The sequence below is a fragment of the Petaurus breviceps genome, unplaced genomic scaffold (genome assembly GCF_028583685.1).
Source record: "Petaurus breviceps papuanus isolate PSGF00001 unplaced genomic scaffold, PetGlider_PUasm1.0 37, whole genome shotgun sequence".
In the NCBI taxonomy this organism is placed as follows: domain Eukaryota; kingdom Metazoa; phylum Chordata; class Mammalia; order Diprotodontia; family Petauridae; genus Petaurus; species Petaurus breviceps.
In genome coordinates, this window is record NW_027186296.1 from 41,359,906 (window position 1) to 41,372,914 (window position 13,009).

The 13,009-nt window shown below is 35.9% G+C and overlaps 1 protein-coding gene across 1 annotated transcript in view; it reads right to left on the minus strand.

The window, feature by feature from the left end:
- Positions 1 to 13,009, minus strand: part of RAB8B (RAB8B, member RAS oncogene family) — an 85,474-nt gene that overhangs the window by 5,009 nt on the left and 67,456 nt on the right. Inside the window, exons 4-7 of the mRNA XM_069098362.1 lie at positions 10,321 to 10,398; positions 5,997 to 6,086; positions 4,533 to 4,598; positions 235 to 285 (exon numbers count right to left, since the gene is read on the minus strand). Coding sequence (XP_068954463.1) covers positions 235 to 285; positions 4,533 to 4,598; positions 5,997 to 6,086; positions 10,321 to 10,398 — 285 coding nt within the window. The remainder of the gene's footprint in view (positions 1 to 234; positions 286 to 4,532; positions 4,599 to 5,996; positions 6,087 to 10,320; positions 10,399 to 13,009) is intronic.

The window sequence follows — 13,009 nt, forward strand, 5'->3', positions numbered from 1 at the left end:
AATGCTGTCAAGAAAAGGAATCAAAACATCCAGAAACAGGTAAGGATCAATGTTCCAAGAGATTTTCCTTCCCGATCACTCATATTCACCTGGATGTACACATCCTTAAAAACACATTTTCTGACTGTTTTTGCTTCTCTTTATAGGTCCTGGCACATGTAGTAAACTCTTACTAAATGCTTGTTGATTAATAAAAGACCTATGAGAACATTTAAAACTGTAAAAGACACAAACCATTTTTCTGTTGAGTTTTGTCATTATATCCCGGGCAAGTGTAAAAAATGCCTGAAAAATTTAAAAAAAAATTATTATTACATACTCATTTTACACTAATAAAAACATTTTAATTAAAGTTTTTACTAAAACTTAAGCTCTTATTCTTTAACCATCTACTTCTGCCAAATGAGAAGCCAAGAAAATAGGTAGACAAGATACCATTTCAGAAGAAAGGAGCCCAGATTTTTTTCAGTATTAAAAATTTTTTTCTAAAAGTATATCAGAGTTAAAATGATCTTGAAAAAATAGTACTTAAACTTTTTCATTCAAAATTTCATATCTTGTCTTTATATTCACTTTTAATTTTCCCTGTTAAGTATTTAGTATGTCTGGTTCTTGAGATAAACTAATTTTAATACTGTATCATTTGGTTATTAATAATAATATGTAATATTCCCTTCTCTGTCAAAAGGCTAACTTAAAGAGAAGCCCTCTCCAGGAAAGAATGTCAGAAACAATCCAGCTCTTTTCAAGGCATCTGGATTGGGTTCCACCCAAATGAGAACGCTATTATTGTCCGCCAAATAAACAGAATCTAGTGTAGCTTAGGACCTTTTTGAGGTAAGGAATGAGGGGAAGAGGTGTGGAGGGGAGGTTGGGCTCTTGTCCTTGCTCCCCTTCATTAGAGTTTTAGGGCGACCTGACTCATGAAGGAGAAATCACACCACAGAGAACTTGACTGGGGTGCCCAGATTGCTGAAGGGGGCTCATACCTCACATCTTAGGTCCACATTCTCAGCTAACCTCCTCCCCTTAGGATGAAGTGATTGGGAGGGGCTGAGAACTTTTAGCCAACTGCCTCATTAAATGTCCACCAATCAAGGTTGAGTTTCACTGGTCAGGGGAGTTCCCTGTCAGAAGGAACACACCTGATTTAAGGTGTTTCAGAGTAAAAGTGTTTCCAACAGAGGAGTCGGTAGATAAGGAGAAACTGAAGATGAGAGTGGGGATGATAGTAGGGGCAATCTGTTGGGAAATACAGAAGGGCATGGGATCAAGATTGTATATAGAGGGCAAGGAGAAAAGCTATCTCTTCATCTGAGACCACAGTGAAAGAAATAGCGGAGAATGAGAGAAATGGTTATTTCTCTTTTGTATTTAATAATTATTGTTAATAAGGACCAAGATTTTCTCCTTTTCTACTTCCTTATCCAGAAATCAACCAGTGTGAGAAATCTTACTCAAAGATTTACTTAGCCATGAACCTTGGCCCTCAAGGCTACATGTGGCCCTCTAGGTCCCTCAAGTACGGCCTTTTGACTGAATCCAAATTTCACAGAACAAATCCCCTTAATAAAAGGATTTGTTCTGTAAAACTTGGACTTAGTCAAAAGGCTGTACCCAAGAACCTAGAAGGCCACATGTGGCTTTAAGGGCTGTAGGTTCCCCACTCCTGGTTTAGGTGAATAGGTTGATTCCTGTTCATTGTGTTTCCCAGACAGGTCTGGGAAAATGTGGATACTCCCTTTTGTTAGATGAGTAATATGGAAACTGATAAGTCTCTGACAAAGATTTGGGTGTTCAGTGTAATGTGCCCCAAGACCCTCATTGAACTAGGTCTACCTTCATTCTTTCATTACTTGTTAACCAGAGTCAATTGCCACCCTCAGGAACATCGACTCTTCCAATAAGCATTGAGTGGGTTGCATGAGGGTCTTTTGTATCCAAGAGTATTATTGACCCTTTTATTAATAAAATGATTAATTACCCAGAAACTATGTCTCTCGAACCCTCTAAATGTCACAAGGAAGATGTCTGGGTGGTACAAGATGAGAGGGAGGAGAAAAGAGGGAGGTCTAGGCTTCCATATTTTCAGTGAAGTTATGAGGCCAGGTCCTTAGCTGAGAGGGTGCTAGAGAGGGTGCAACAGAAGGCTTGAAGAGAGACAAGGTAGTTTGGCACAGTCACTATGGAGAATGGAATAGCAAATCAACAGGGAAGGAACAGAATGTTTGCTTGCTGCATTGAGGGCCAAGTTGAGATTAGATAATATAAGTTTATATGGAGAGTGTTAGCACCATTTCACAGTTTCCTCTAGCCCCACTTACTATGTGAATAGAAGCAAAGGAGATGGGTGGTAGGAGTAATTCAATTTTTGTTACTGCCTCATTTCCCTCCATTTATTCCACTGTTAAGCTCCTTCAGAGAGCTGTTTTTCTGAACCCCATGTGAACTTTCTGTCAGCTACCTTGTTCCTGGACCCCTTGATTTCTGCTACCTACACTTAACAGAATCTGTACTTACTATAATTACTGGCTACCCTCTTATTACCAAGTTTAAAAAATTATCCTTATCCTCTTAAATTCTAGTACTCCTTTTGTAAATGTGGACTAGGACCTACCTTCAATACAGTCTCTGATCTGAGCTTCTAAGAAGCAATCCTTACCTAGTTTAGCTCTTATCTCTCTGGCCTCACTTATTTTTGCATCAAACTAGTAACAATTTAATAGTAGTGCTCTGGGCAAAGTAATGTTTTCCCACATATTCAATAACTATCAATGAATAAAGTACACACAAATCTATTTTTCTATCCCTAAGTTCTTTCATCTTCTTTTAGTTCCTGCCTGTGTAGTATTCTGCCTGTAAAATATCTTAGATATTCTCACTGACTCAAGATGAGAATGCTCAAGATTAATTTCTTGACCCTATCCTATACCCAACTCCCACATCACAGTGGGCAATACAACTATTTCTAACAATATGCCAGGTAAAGAATCTATGATACATCTTTGGTTCAACCTTATGACACTTTTCTCTCTATACTTCCCATATCCATGTAGCCTATGATCCTAAAGTTGTTTTATGCATCCTATCACCAAGATCGATGTATTTTGTTTGTATAGAAATCATGTGCTTTAAAATTTAGTGTTCTAGCATTTGATTTTTTTTTTCTTCTAGATTGTCCTTTATTTCAGTATACTTGCATTCCAACTTGGTAGGAAACTCTCTAAGACTATAAATTGCAGTGAAGTTGCCAAGCTGCATTGGTAGAAAATGTAGTTCCCTATATAGTCCAGTAGTTCCCTATGCCAATGAAATCAAAAGTCCAGTAAATATCCTTTAGCATAAAGAGAATAACATGAATTTGGTAGTCAGAAGACATAGGTTCAAATCCCAGTTCTGCCATTTAGTAGCTGTGCAACCTTTGGAAAGTCACTTAGCTCTATGAGCCTGTTTCCTCTTTTATAAAATGGGGCTAATAATAGTAGTACTTACTTTTTACAGGGTGTTATAAATGAGATGATATATGTAAAGTGCTTTATAAACATGCTTTATAAATGTTATATATACACATATGTGTGCATGCATGTGTAGCAGATGTTTATAAAGCATTTTAACTTTTACAAAGCACTTTACTTTTTAAAAAAATTTTATCCTCACAACAAACTTGTGAGAAAGGCACTATAGGTATTATTCTCCCCATTTACAGTTTAGGAAAATGAGACTCACAGAGGTGGTCATGTCCATGGTCATGTATGCATTAAGTGTCAGAAATGGGATTTGAACTTAGGTGTTTCCAGTTTCTAAATAAAGTGCTTTTCACTACACCACTCCTAATCCATTCAAGTCTAAATTATAAATCAAGCGCCCTAAGAAACTAAATGTTTGACACTACCAACAATTCTTTCTTTTAAAAACCTGATGAGTCTATAGGAGTTTCTCTGTGTGTGTTTTAACCATCCAATTTATTATCATTTAATTAAAGATAAATATAAATAAAAGATAAAGATAAAATTAAAGATTTTCTGATAAATCATACATTGTTGTCAACTGCAATTGTGTCATAGTACATGATATTCGACATATTCCAAATGTGTGTAAGAAAAATATCTATTCAATAAACTAACAGTTCAGTCCTCCTGAGAGAGTTCTAAGGCACAGACTTGAAAGCAATTAGTATCTTTCTGCTTTGAGATTTTCTAAGATGATATAAATAGTTACAAATAGGCAAGAAAAACTACTATGTCTGTTATACCGAGATTTCTAATTTCTCAGATGAATGAAAAAATGAAATTATCCTTCCATCTTTAATTCAATAGAATTTAATTTTCTATTGAGCAACAGCAATCCATGTGAAGGGTTAACACTAGAAATCCAACAACCAGAGTTAACATAAAAATCAGTTGCAAAAAAAAAATGTAGAATATAGGCTGTCAATATAAGTTATTTACTAGGTTAAGAGGCAAAATGGTTAAGGAACTTGTTCTGTCACAAGTTTCTAAGTACTAGAAAAATCAATTGGCCAAGAATCTTACCTCTTCTACATTTATGCTGGATTTTGCACTTGTCTCAAGGAATTTAATTCCATAATCAATTGCTAACTGTAAAACAAATGAAAAATATTTTTATTACATATAAAACTATTCACATACTCAAAACAAGTACACACACACACTTTTTTTTTTCATAAACTGCAAGCTGATATGGTAACCTCCTGTTTTCTCCTGGTCCTTCCCCACCGAGGATCAGACAAAGGATGCCCATAAATAGTTTCTAAGAGTTACATTTCAAAAGCAAGAAGCAAGCTGCCTATCTTGGAAGTCTGGAGCTATGGTTACTTCTTATTCAGACTATATTGCAATCATAAATATAATAACTTGACTTAGGTATAAGAGGTAGGTAATAAAGTTATAACTTTTATTTTTCAGAACACTTAATATCTTCTGTTCATAGAGCAACAAGATAAAGGACATTCTTTTGTCTTTTAGCTCTAAAACAGAAACTCTTGTCATTAACTTGGGGTGTGCCTAAATCAGTCCATCTGTCTAAGGATCTAAATTAGTCCTATTTGTACGATTTTTCAATAGCCATTATAATAATGATAGAATAGATTTACTGGTGTAATGGAATCCAGCAGTACAGAAACAAGTTTAAGTGCCAAAGATGCATGCCTTTATCTTTTTTGATTAATGAAATATTTATTCACTTTTTCACTTACTCTTGAATAGTATATGAGTGATTTATACTACCAAAGGCCACTAATGGTAAATGTTGTAAGAGGAAAAAATATCTGCAGTCCTGTTTGAAACACATGAACTATATCTTGTACATGTTATTTAAGCCAAGCATAAAACTAAACTATAAGAGTTAAAAACTATACACTACAAACATTTAAAACCAATTTAAAAGATATGTTAAAAAAATGCTATTGGGGCAGCCAGGTAGTACAGCGAGTGTCGGGATGACCTGGGGATCGAATCTGGTCTCAGACACTTAGCACTACACCCAGAGATAACTGGCCATGTAACCTTGAGCAAGTTGCTTAACCCCGATTGCTTTAAAAAAAAATGCTATTATTTAAAATGGAATTTCAAGTACTTGAATTAAATAGACACTAAATTATGAAAATTTTTAAAAATAGTATGAAAAGTTTAATCCATAGCTTGAAGAACTAAAAGGCTTATTTATTTGTGTAGTGATATGTGACTAATGTGCAGTAAAAAGTTCTTATAAAAATTATGAATAGAGAATTAGTGCTATTCACTGATACTCTGGTCCCCACCCCTAAAGTTTCTGGCATATTTACCTAATAGACTTAGAGATAAGAGACTTTTAATGCTATAAGGACTATTTCTTAGGAGAATATCTATCTTTAAAGAACTATAAAACAGATACATAATCAGGATATTGAATAAAAGCTGTTTATTTTTTAATGCTACAGATGATGTTTGCTTATCTTGGATAAATTTCAACTATTTTGGTATTCAGTCAAAATTTACCTTTTCTCCTCTCTCTTTTGATACTTGTCGTTTGTCATTCATATCACTTTTGTTGCCCAGGATCATTCTTTCAACATCTGAAGAAGCATGCTATAGAGGAAAAAGAAAACCTTGTAAACAGACCCTGAGGAAAATAACAGTTATTTAACCGACAAATTCTAAATTTTATCAGAATTATATACACATTTTATAATAAACAAAACTAAATAATTTGATATAAAGCTTAGCAAACAAGACAGAAGAAGCCATAACATAAGACTTCAAAGAGCCTGAGCAAAGATTTACTTAGTTTCATTCTGGGATCTGTCTATTTTATTCATGAACAAGTTGAAATGAAACTTATATATCCACCAAAAGTTCATTTTTTGAATGATTAATACCAATAATACAATTTAGAATGAAATAGTAGGAAAGATATCTTGGATCCAGAAACACTGTAAGAGTAAGCTCTGGAGGCTGATACAGATATGCCTAAAAGTCATTTCATATTGATAGTCCTTTTTTATAAAAGTCAAAAAGAAAAAAAATTTCAAATTTAAAAATTGTATAATGAAGCCTAAATTAAACTACAGCTCCTAGCCTTTCAAATCTAAGGGTTCCCAAGAAGGAAAAAATATGTCATAAGGGCAAAGAATAATAAAATAACAAGAGTTAGTGGGGGAAGAACATTGTAGTGAGAATCAGTTAATGAATTCTAGTTATAGTTGCTATTAATCAGCTATATAGTGTCATTATCTATAAAATGAAGAGATTGGACTAGATCTTTTTTCTCATCCTTTTTTAAAATTAAATTTTATTTGTCTTAGCAAAAATTCACCTTCCTTCCCTCTCATATCCTAGTCCAAACTGAGAAAGAAAAATAAAATTCCAGCTACAAATATACAAACAAAATAAATTTCCACACTGAGCATGTCCAAAAAAAAATTGTCTCATTCTGCACTATAAATTCTTCACTCCTCTATCAGGAAATGAATGGCATGTTTCTTCATCAGTGCTTTGGAGTCATGGTTGGTCATTAAACTGACCAGAGTTCCTAAATCTTTCAAAGTTGATTGTCTTTACCATATTATCATTATTATATAAATTGTTCTCTTGGCACTGTTCATTTAACTCTTCATCAGTCCATCATGCATGTTTCTGGGTTTCTCTGAAACCATTTCCGTTATTTCTTACAATACAATAGTATTCTACCACATTTATATGAAATAACTTATTCAGCCACTCCCAATTGATGGGAACCCCCAGTTTCTAGTTCTTTGCCACCACAAAAAGGGCTAAAAATATTATTTGTACATTCCCAGAGTTTGTTTTGCTGAGGAATAAGCCCTCTCTAAATCTACCTACCCTCTAATTAATTCCTCCTTATACATTCTCCCCATTCCTCCTATTTCTTTATTCAGTAAAATGTTTCTATACCCAACTCTCTGTGTATGTGTGTGTATGTATGTATGTATAAACTTTGATCAGTTTAGATGAGGGTGAGGTTTAAGTGCCAGTCATTTTCCCATCCCTTTCCCCTTGTTTGTATAGACTTTTATTTGTGTACCCCAGATAAGTGAGATAATCTAACTTTCCTCTCCCTTTCCCCACTATGTATTCCTCTTACCCTCCCTTCCCATTCTCCTTTTAAAATCATTAAAACATAAAAGAACCACTCCTAGGTCTTCTAATTAGATGTTTTCTATGACCTACTCATGGTGATAGGATTCAGAGGGGTGACATGTATCATTTTCCTGTATTATAATAGTTTATCCTTGTTTGGTTCTTTATGATTGTGTTTACCTCTTTCTCTTGATGTCTATGTTTGCACTTCAAAGTTTCTTTTCATCAAGAATACCTGGAAGTCCTTTAATGCATTAAAGATTCATTTTCTCCCCTGTGGCATTATACTCAGTTTTGCTGGTAAGTTACTCTTGGTTGTTAAGCCTAGATCTTTCACATTCTAGAATATCATATTCCAAGATCCTTCATAGTGGTGGCTACTAAATTGTCTGTGATCCTGACCATGTTTCTGGAAGTTTTCACTTGAACCTTCCTTATTTGATGTTTGGATTTTCTTTATTTCTACTTTTCCCTCTGGTTCTAAGAAATCTGAGAAATTCTCCATTATGATTTTTTAAAACATGATATCTAGGCTCTTTTTTGGTCATGGTTTCAGATAATTTCAGTGATTCTTAAATTGTCTCTTCTTGATCTGTTTTGCAGGTCAGTTGTTTTTGGTGTGAAATACCTTACTTTTCCCCCCCATACTTTCAGTCTTCTGACTTTGTTTTAAACGGTTTTTCTTGTTGTCTCATGGAGTCATTGGCTTCTAATGGTCTGTTCTAATTTTCAGAGAATTTGTTGCTTGGGCAAAGTTTTGTATCTCTTGTACCAAGCTATTAATTTCCTTTCCAATTCTTTATTCCATAGCTCTCATTTCTTTTCAAATTTTTTCCTCTACATTCTCATTTCATTTATAAAAAATTACTTAGCTCTTTAAAAACAAAACAAAAAAAAACCCTCTTGCTTTATCTCTTCCAGAATCCTAGCTGAACTTGTACTCAAGATGTGCTTTTTTTTTAGGCTTTGCTTATAGATATTTTGGAGTCATTCTCTCCTTTTGGGTTTGTATCTTGAGTATCTCTATCACCAAGACAGATTTTTATGGTGGAATTCTTTCTTTGTTTCCTCATTCTTCCAGTCTACTTCCTGACTTTAGACTCTAAGTTAGGATGAGGCTCTGTGTACTTCTGGAGGTGGTACCTAGGCTGGTTCTGATGCTGCTTTTTTTGAGAACTGAATGTGTTATTCTAGGATCACAGAATGGTTCAGGCTGGATACTTGAGTTTTCAGTGCTCCCAAAGTGGCCTGATCCAGGGAAAAGGCCTAATGCTATCTTCCCACCTCCATCTGAGTTCTGTAAGTTACCAACCTGGGTTTGGGGCTGAACAACAGGTCTTTGGACTTGCCTCCTTTGTAGTTTCAGTAGATAGTTGTTAGCCTCACCTCAGTCACCTGGGAAGTACTGCTGTTATAGAGTTATTATATTATATATAGTAGTTTGGGAGTCTTGCCCTGGTTATTCCTTTGTAGGCTCCAGACTGTGCTAGATGTTGGAACTGAGACCCCACTTTGCCCCTGGGGTCTAAGCCACACAGCTTCTGTTTGCTTCTGAATTTGATCCTTGCTTGGTATATAGCCTAAGGCCCTTACCTTGTAATGTAACCACAGGAGCTAGTCCCCTGCTCAGTCTTCCCTGGATCTCTGACCCCCAACTGGGACCCTCAAACTCTGACCCCCAAACGCTGTTTGCAACAGAGCAGATGGCATCTATACCCTACATAAGTTTAGGCCCCTTTATTTTTGATCTGGGACTTCTGGCCCTGATACATAATCTTTTCCTGGCTGGAATGCTTCACACAGTGTGCTCCTGGCTAGACTTCTCTAGTTTTCTCCCTTTGCCAACCTATGCTATAAAAATGACTCACTGTTTTGTTTTTTTCCCCTTTTTCTTGAATTTCCCAATCAGAACTGAGTCAGGTATATGTTCTAGATCTGTTTGGAAGGGATTTTGGGGGGTGGTGGGGGATTGGTTGGAGAGCAGAAGTAGGAGGAGAAGCTCACTGTACTTCTTCCTGCTACTCCTTAGACTAAATCTTTTAAGGTTTCTTTCAGCTCTAAAATTTTGTGAAATCCTCTCATTTCAATTTTTTGTAGTAAGAATGTGAATAACTTGAATCTACATATTGTCTCAGAAATCTTCATGCAGTGTTGAGTTATTAAAGCTTTAATAATTAATATTAATAATTTAGTAATGAAAGCCTTAACAGCTCAACCCTGCATGAAGATTTCTGTGATACCCTGGGTAGTACCTCTTCTCCTACAGGCCAGCAAGTTAAGTACTACCTTTCCATTTTACTTACATGGAAACTGAAATTCAGAGAAGTAAAGTAACTTTCCCATGGGTACACAGCCAGAAAACAGTCAAGCCAAGACTTAACCCAATATTCATTCTCAATTCAGTGTTCTCACTTTACCATACTGAGCAATTTTATTTGGGGTTCCAAATCAAACCAAAGCTCTACAGTTCAGTGCTACTTTTGAGAATTCAGTTTCAGTCAAGATTAAGTTTGCTGCTAATAAAAAAAGCCAGGCTAATTATACTAGAAATTCAAATCTTCTACAATTTTATAGAAGCTTCACACATCTCAGCAAACTGATTTAAATCCTAGATAGACAAAAGGAGGCCTCATTAGTCAATAAGAAAAAGTTAGTTTTAAAGACCACCATTCACTTTGCCTCTCCTCTGTTTTCCCACTAGACAAAAGTTTTCCTCAAATACCTCTTCAATGTTTCTTATCCAGTTTTTAATATTTTCAAAAGATTTTTCATTAGTGATGTCATATACCAGCATAATTCCCTAAAAGAAAAAAAAATTTGATTATTTTTTACATTATACATAATTATTACTTCTGAATCTTTCCCAAAAGCACCTCACAAAGGCGCTATGAGACTTTGATCATAATTAAGCTCTAATTAATGATTATAAGGAGTCACATTAGTTTTATGTGAAATAACCATTCCATTTTGTCCTGTGACACAAATCACAATTAAGTAGCACTAAAGGAGTATTTTTTAAATTCAATTTTATTTTATTTTCAGGTCTTAATTCTTTCTCTTCCCCCTCTTCCTCTTTGCCCATTAAGAAACCAAGAAAAACAAAACCTATAACAAACATGTATAATCAAGCAAAATTCTCATGTTGGCCATATCAAAAACAAAACAAAACAAATCCTTAAATCTCAATGTGAATTCTAAATCCATCACCTGGAAATGGGTAACATGTTTTATCATGAGTCCTCTGGAATTATGGTTGCTCACTATGTTGATCACAGTTCCAAAATCTCTGAAAGTTGTTTGTCTTTACAATATTATGGTTATTGTATAAACTGTTCTCTTGGTTCTGCACTTTGGTTCTTCATTTTGTATCAATTCATATAAGTGTTTCCAGCTTTCTCTAAAACCATCCCTTTAATAATTTCTTATAGAACAATAGTATTACATCACATTCATATACCATAGCTTATTTAGCCAGTCCCCCAAATAATGTACATCCCCTCAGTTTCTAACTCTGTCACCACAAAAAGAGCTATCAAATATTTTTCTACATTATAGATCCTTTTACTCTTTCTTTGATCTCTTTAGGGTAGGGAACTAGTAGTGAGGTCTAAAGAGTAAAAAAGCATGCAGTTTAATAGCTTTAGGGATACAGTTTCAAACTGCTTTCTAGAATGGCTAGCCTACTATTGAAAGAATATGTAATGTTAAAACCAGCAATAACATTTACAATAAATTATCATCACACAATTTATGCTTCTTTAGAAATTGCCTTGTGTACTACTTCTGAAATAAAAGTGAAAGCGTATTACTTTTAAATGATTTCTTCTAAAATAGACTGGTCAAAATTTCAGGAATAATTTAGGTAAACCATACATATTTAAAATACAGCATATTTGTTGTACAAATCTATTGAAATGTACAGTCCAGAATGTGAGTTAATGGAGGGTAGAGGGTATATTTCTCATTTTTCTTTGTGTCCCTAGTAGAGCCTTCCATAGCACCTCACCTGCCCTTATAATATGCTTAGTAAATGTTCTTTGAATTGAAGCTTTGACCCTAATTTTCAGTATTTCTAAAGCACTTACCATCATAATGAAAAGGTCTTTGAATTTAAAGGTCAACAAACCAGCAAAAACATTATACTTCATTTTAATATTATATATTTCAAGCTGAAGACAATGGGGAGGTTAACACCTGGTTCCAAAATTTAGACTGTCTTTCTTCTAACATGTTAAGACCATAATTTAACAAATAATGAAGTGAGGGGGAACTTGGAGCACCGGGCTGCAGCAGCTCAGACTAGAGAGCAGACTACAGCAGAGAGAGAAGGAGCCCCAGCTGGACTCATCCACCCCAAGGGCAATCTGCAGCTGTCTCACCAGCATCTCACCACAGGACCGGAGGATCCATTGGAGCCGGGCAACAGAGGGCTTAGGGCCCCCAGCAGAGACAGCAGCTTCTCCTGGGGCTATCAGCCCCCAGCCTAGAAGTTTAGAAATTGCCTGCCTGATTTTCCAGGGGCCAGGATGGCAAAGTAAACTCTGGCTGCTCCGATTCCCCCTCTCTGACCTAGAAAACCCAGAGATAAGTGTCCCACCCAGAGTGAAATCCTGAGATAGTGGAAATAGCCTCGGGCTTGGGAGTCACAGAGGCAGCAAGGAGTCTGAAGAGAAGAGGGGGAGGGGTCCCAACAAGCCCCACCTCTCCTGACCAGCAAAAGCCTGCCTGAGCAGTAGCCCAGGGGCATAGAGGCAGAAATCTGAAGTGGCCAGACCACCCCTCCTCCACAGATTACTCTGTGAGCTGCAGCATAACTCAGGGGAAACACTGAGACTCCTGTCCTTGGCCTCAATCTAGACACCCAGAGGCTACAACAAATAATGAATTAAGGGAATGGAAGTTTAAGCAATTTGTCTAAAGCTGAAGAGTTATGATAACAAGTAGATATTCCTACTTCTCACCTTACCAGCAAGCTATTTAAACTTTGATTTCCATTTATGGGGATGTACCTTAAAACATTCCAGGTCTGGTTGGTACTAAAGCCCAAAAGGCCCTTTGACCATATTTAAAATTCTGTCATAATTCAAGGTTTTAATATGAGTCTTCCTGAACATAGGTCTAAGAGCCAGAGATAAGCCATGGTAACTAAAACTGAACTTATACTTCAGGCTAGCCTTTCTCCCAAGCTACCAGGGAAAACAAAAGCCAAAAGGTGAAGGGATTAAAGAGAGACCGGTTCAAAAAGAAGGATATGGTGGGCAAGATTTATGTGGACAATATTTATCTCCACTACATTCCAAAGCTTCATAGAGCTACAAATCTTCCAGTCACTTATTTCCTCACCAGTTAAAAGGCTACCAGAGGTGAGCCACGGGAAAGGGATGATGTTAGGGTGGACAAAGAGAAAGATA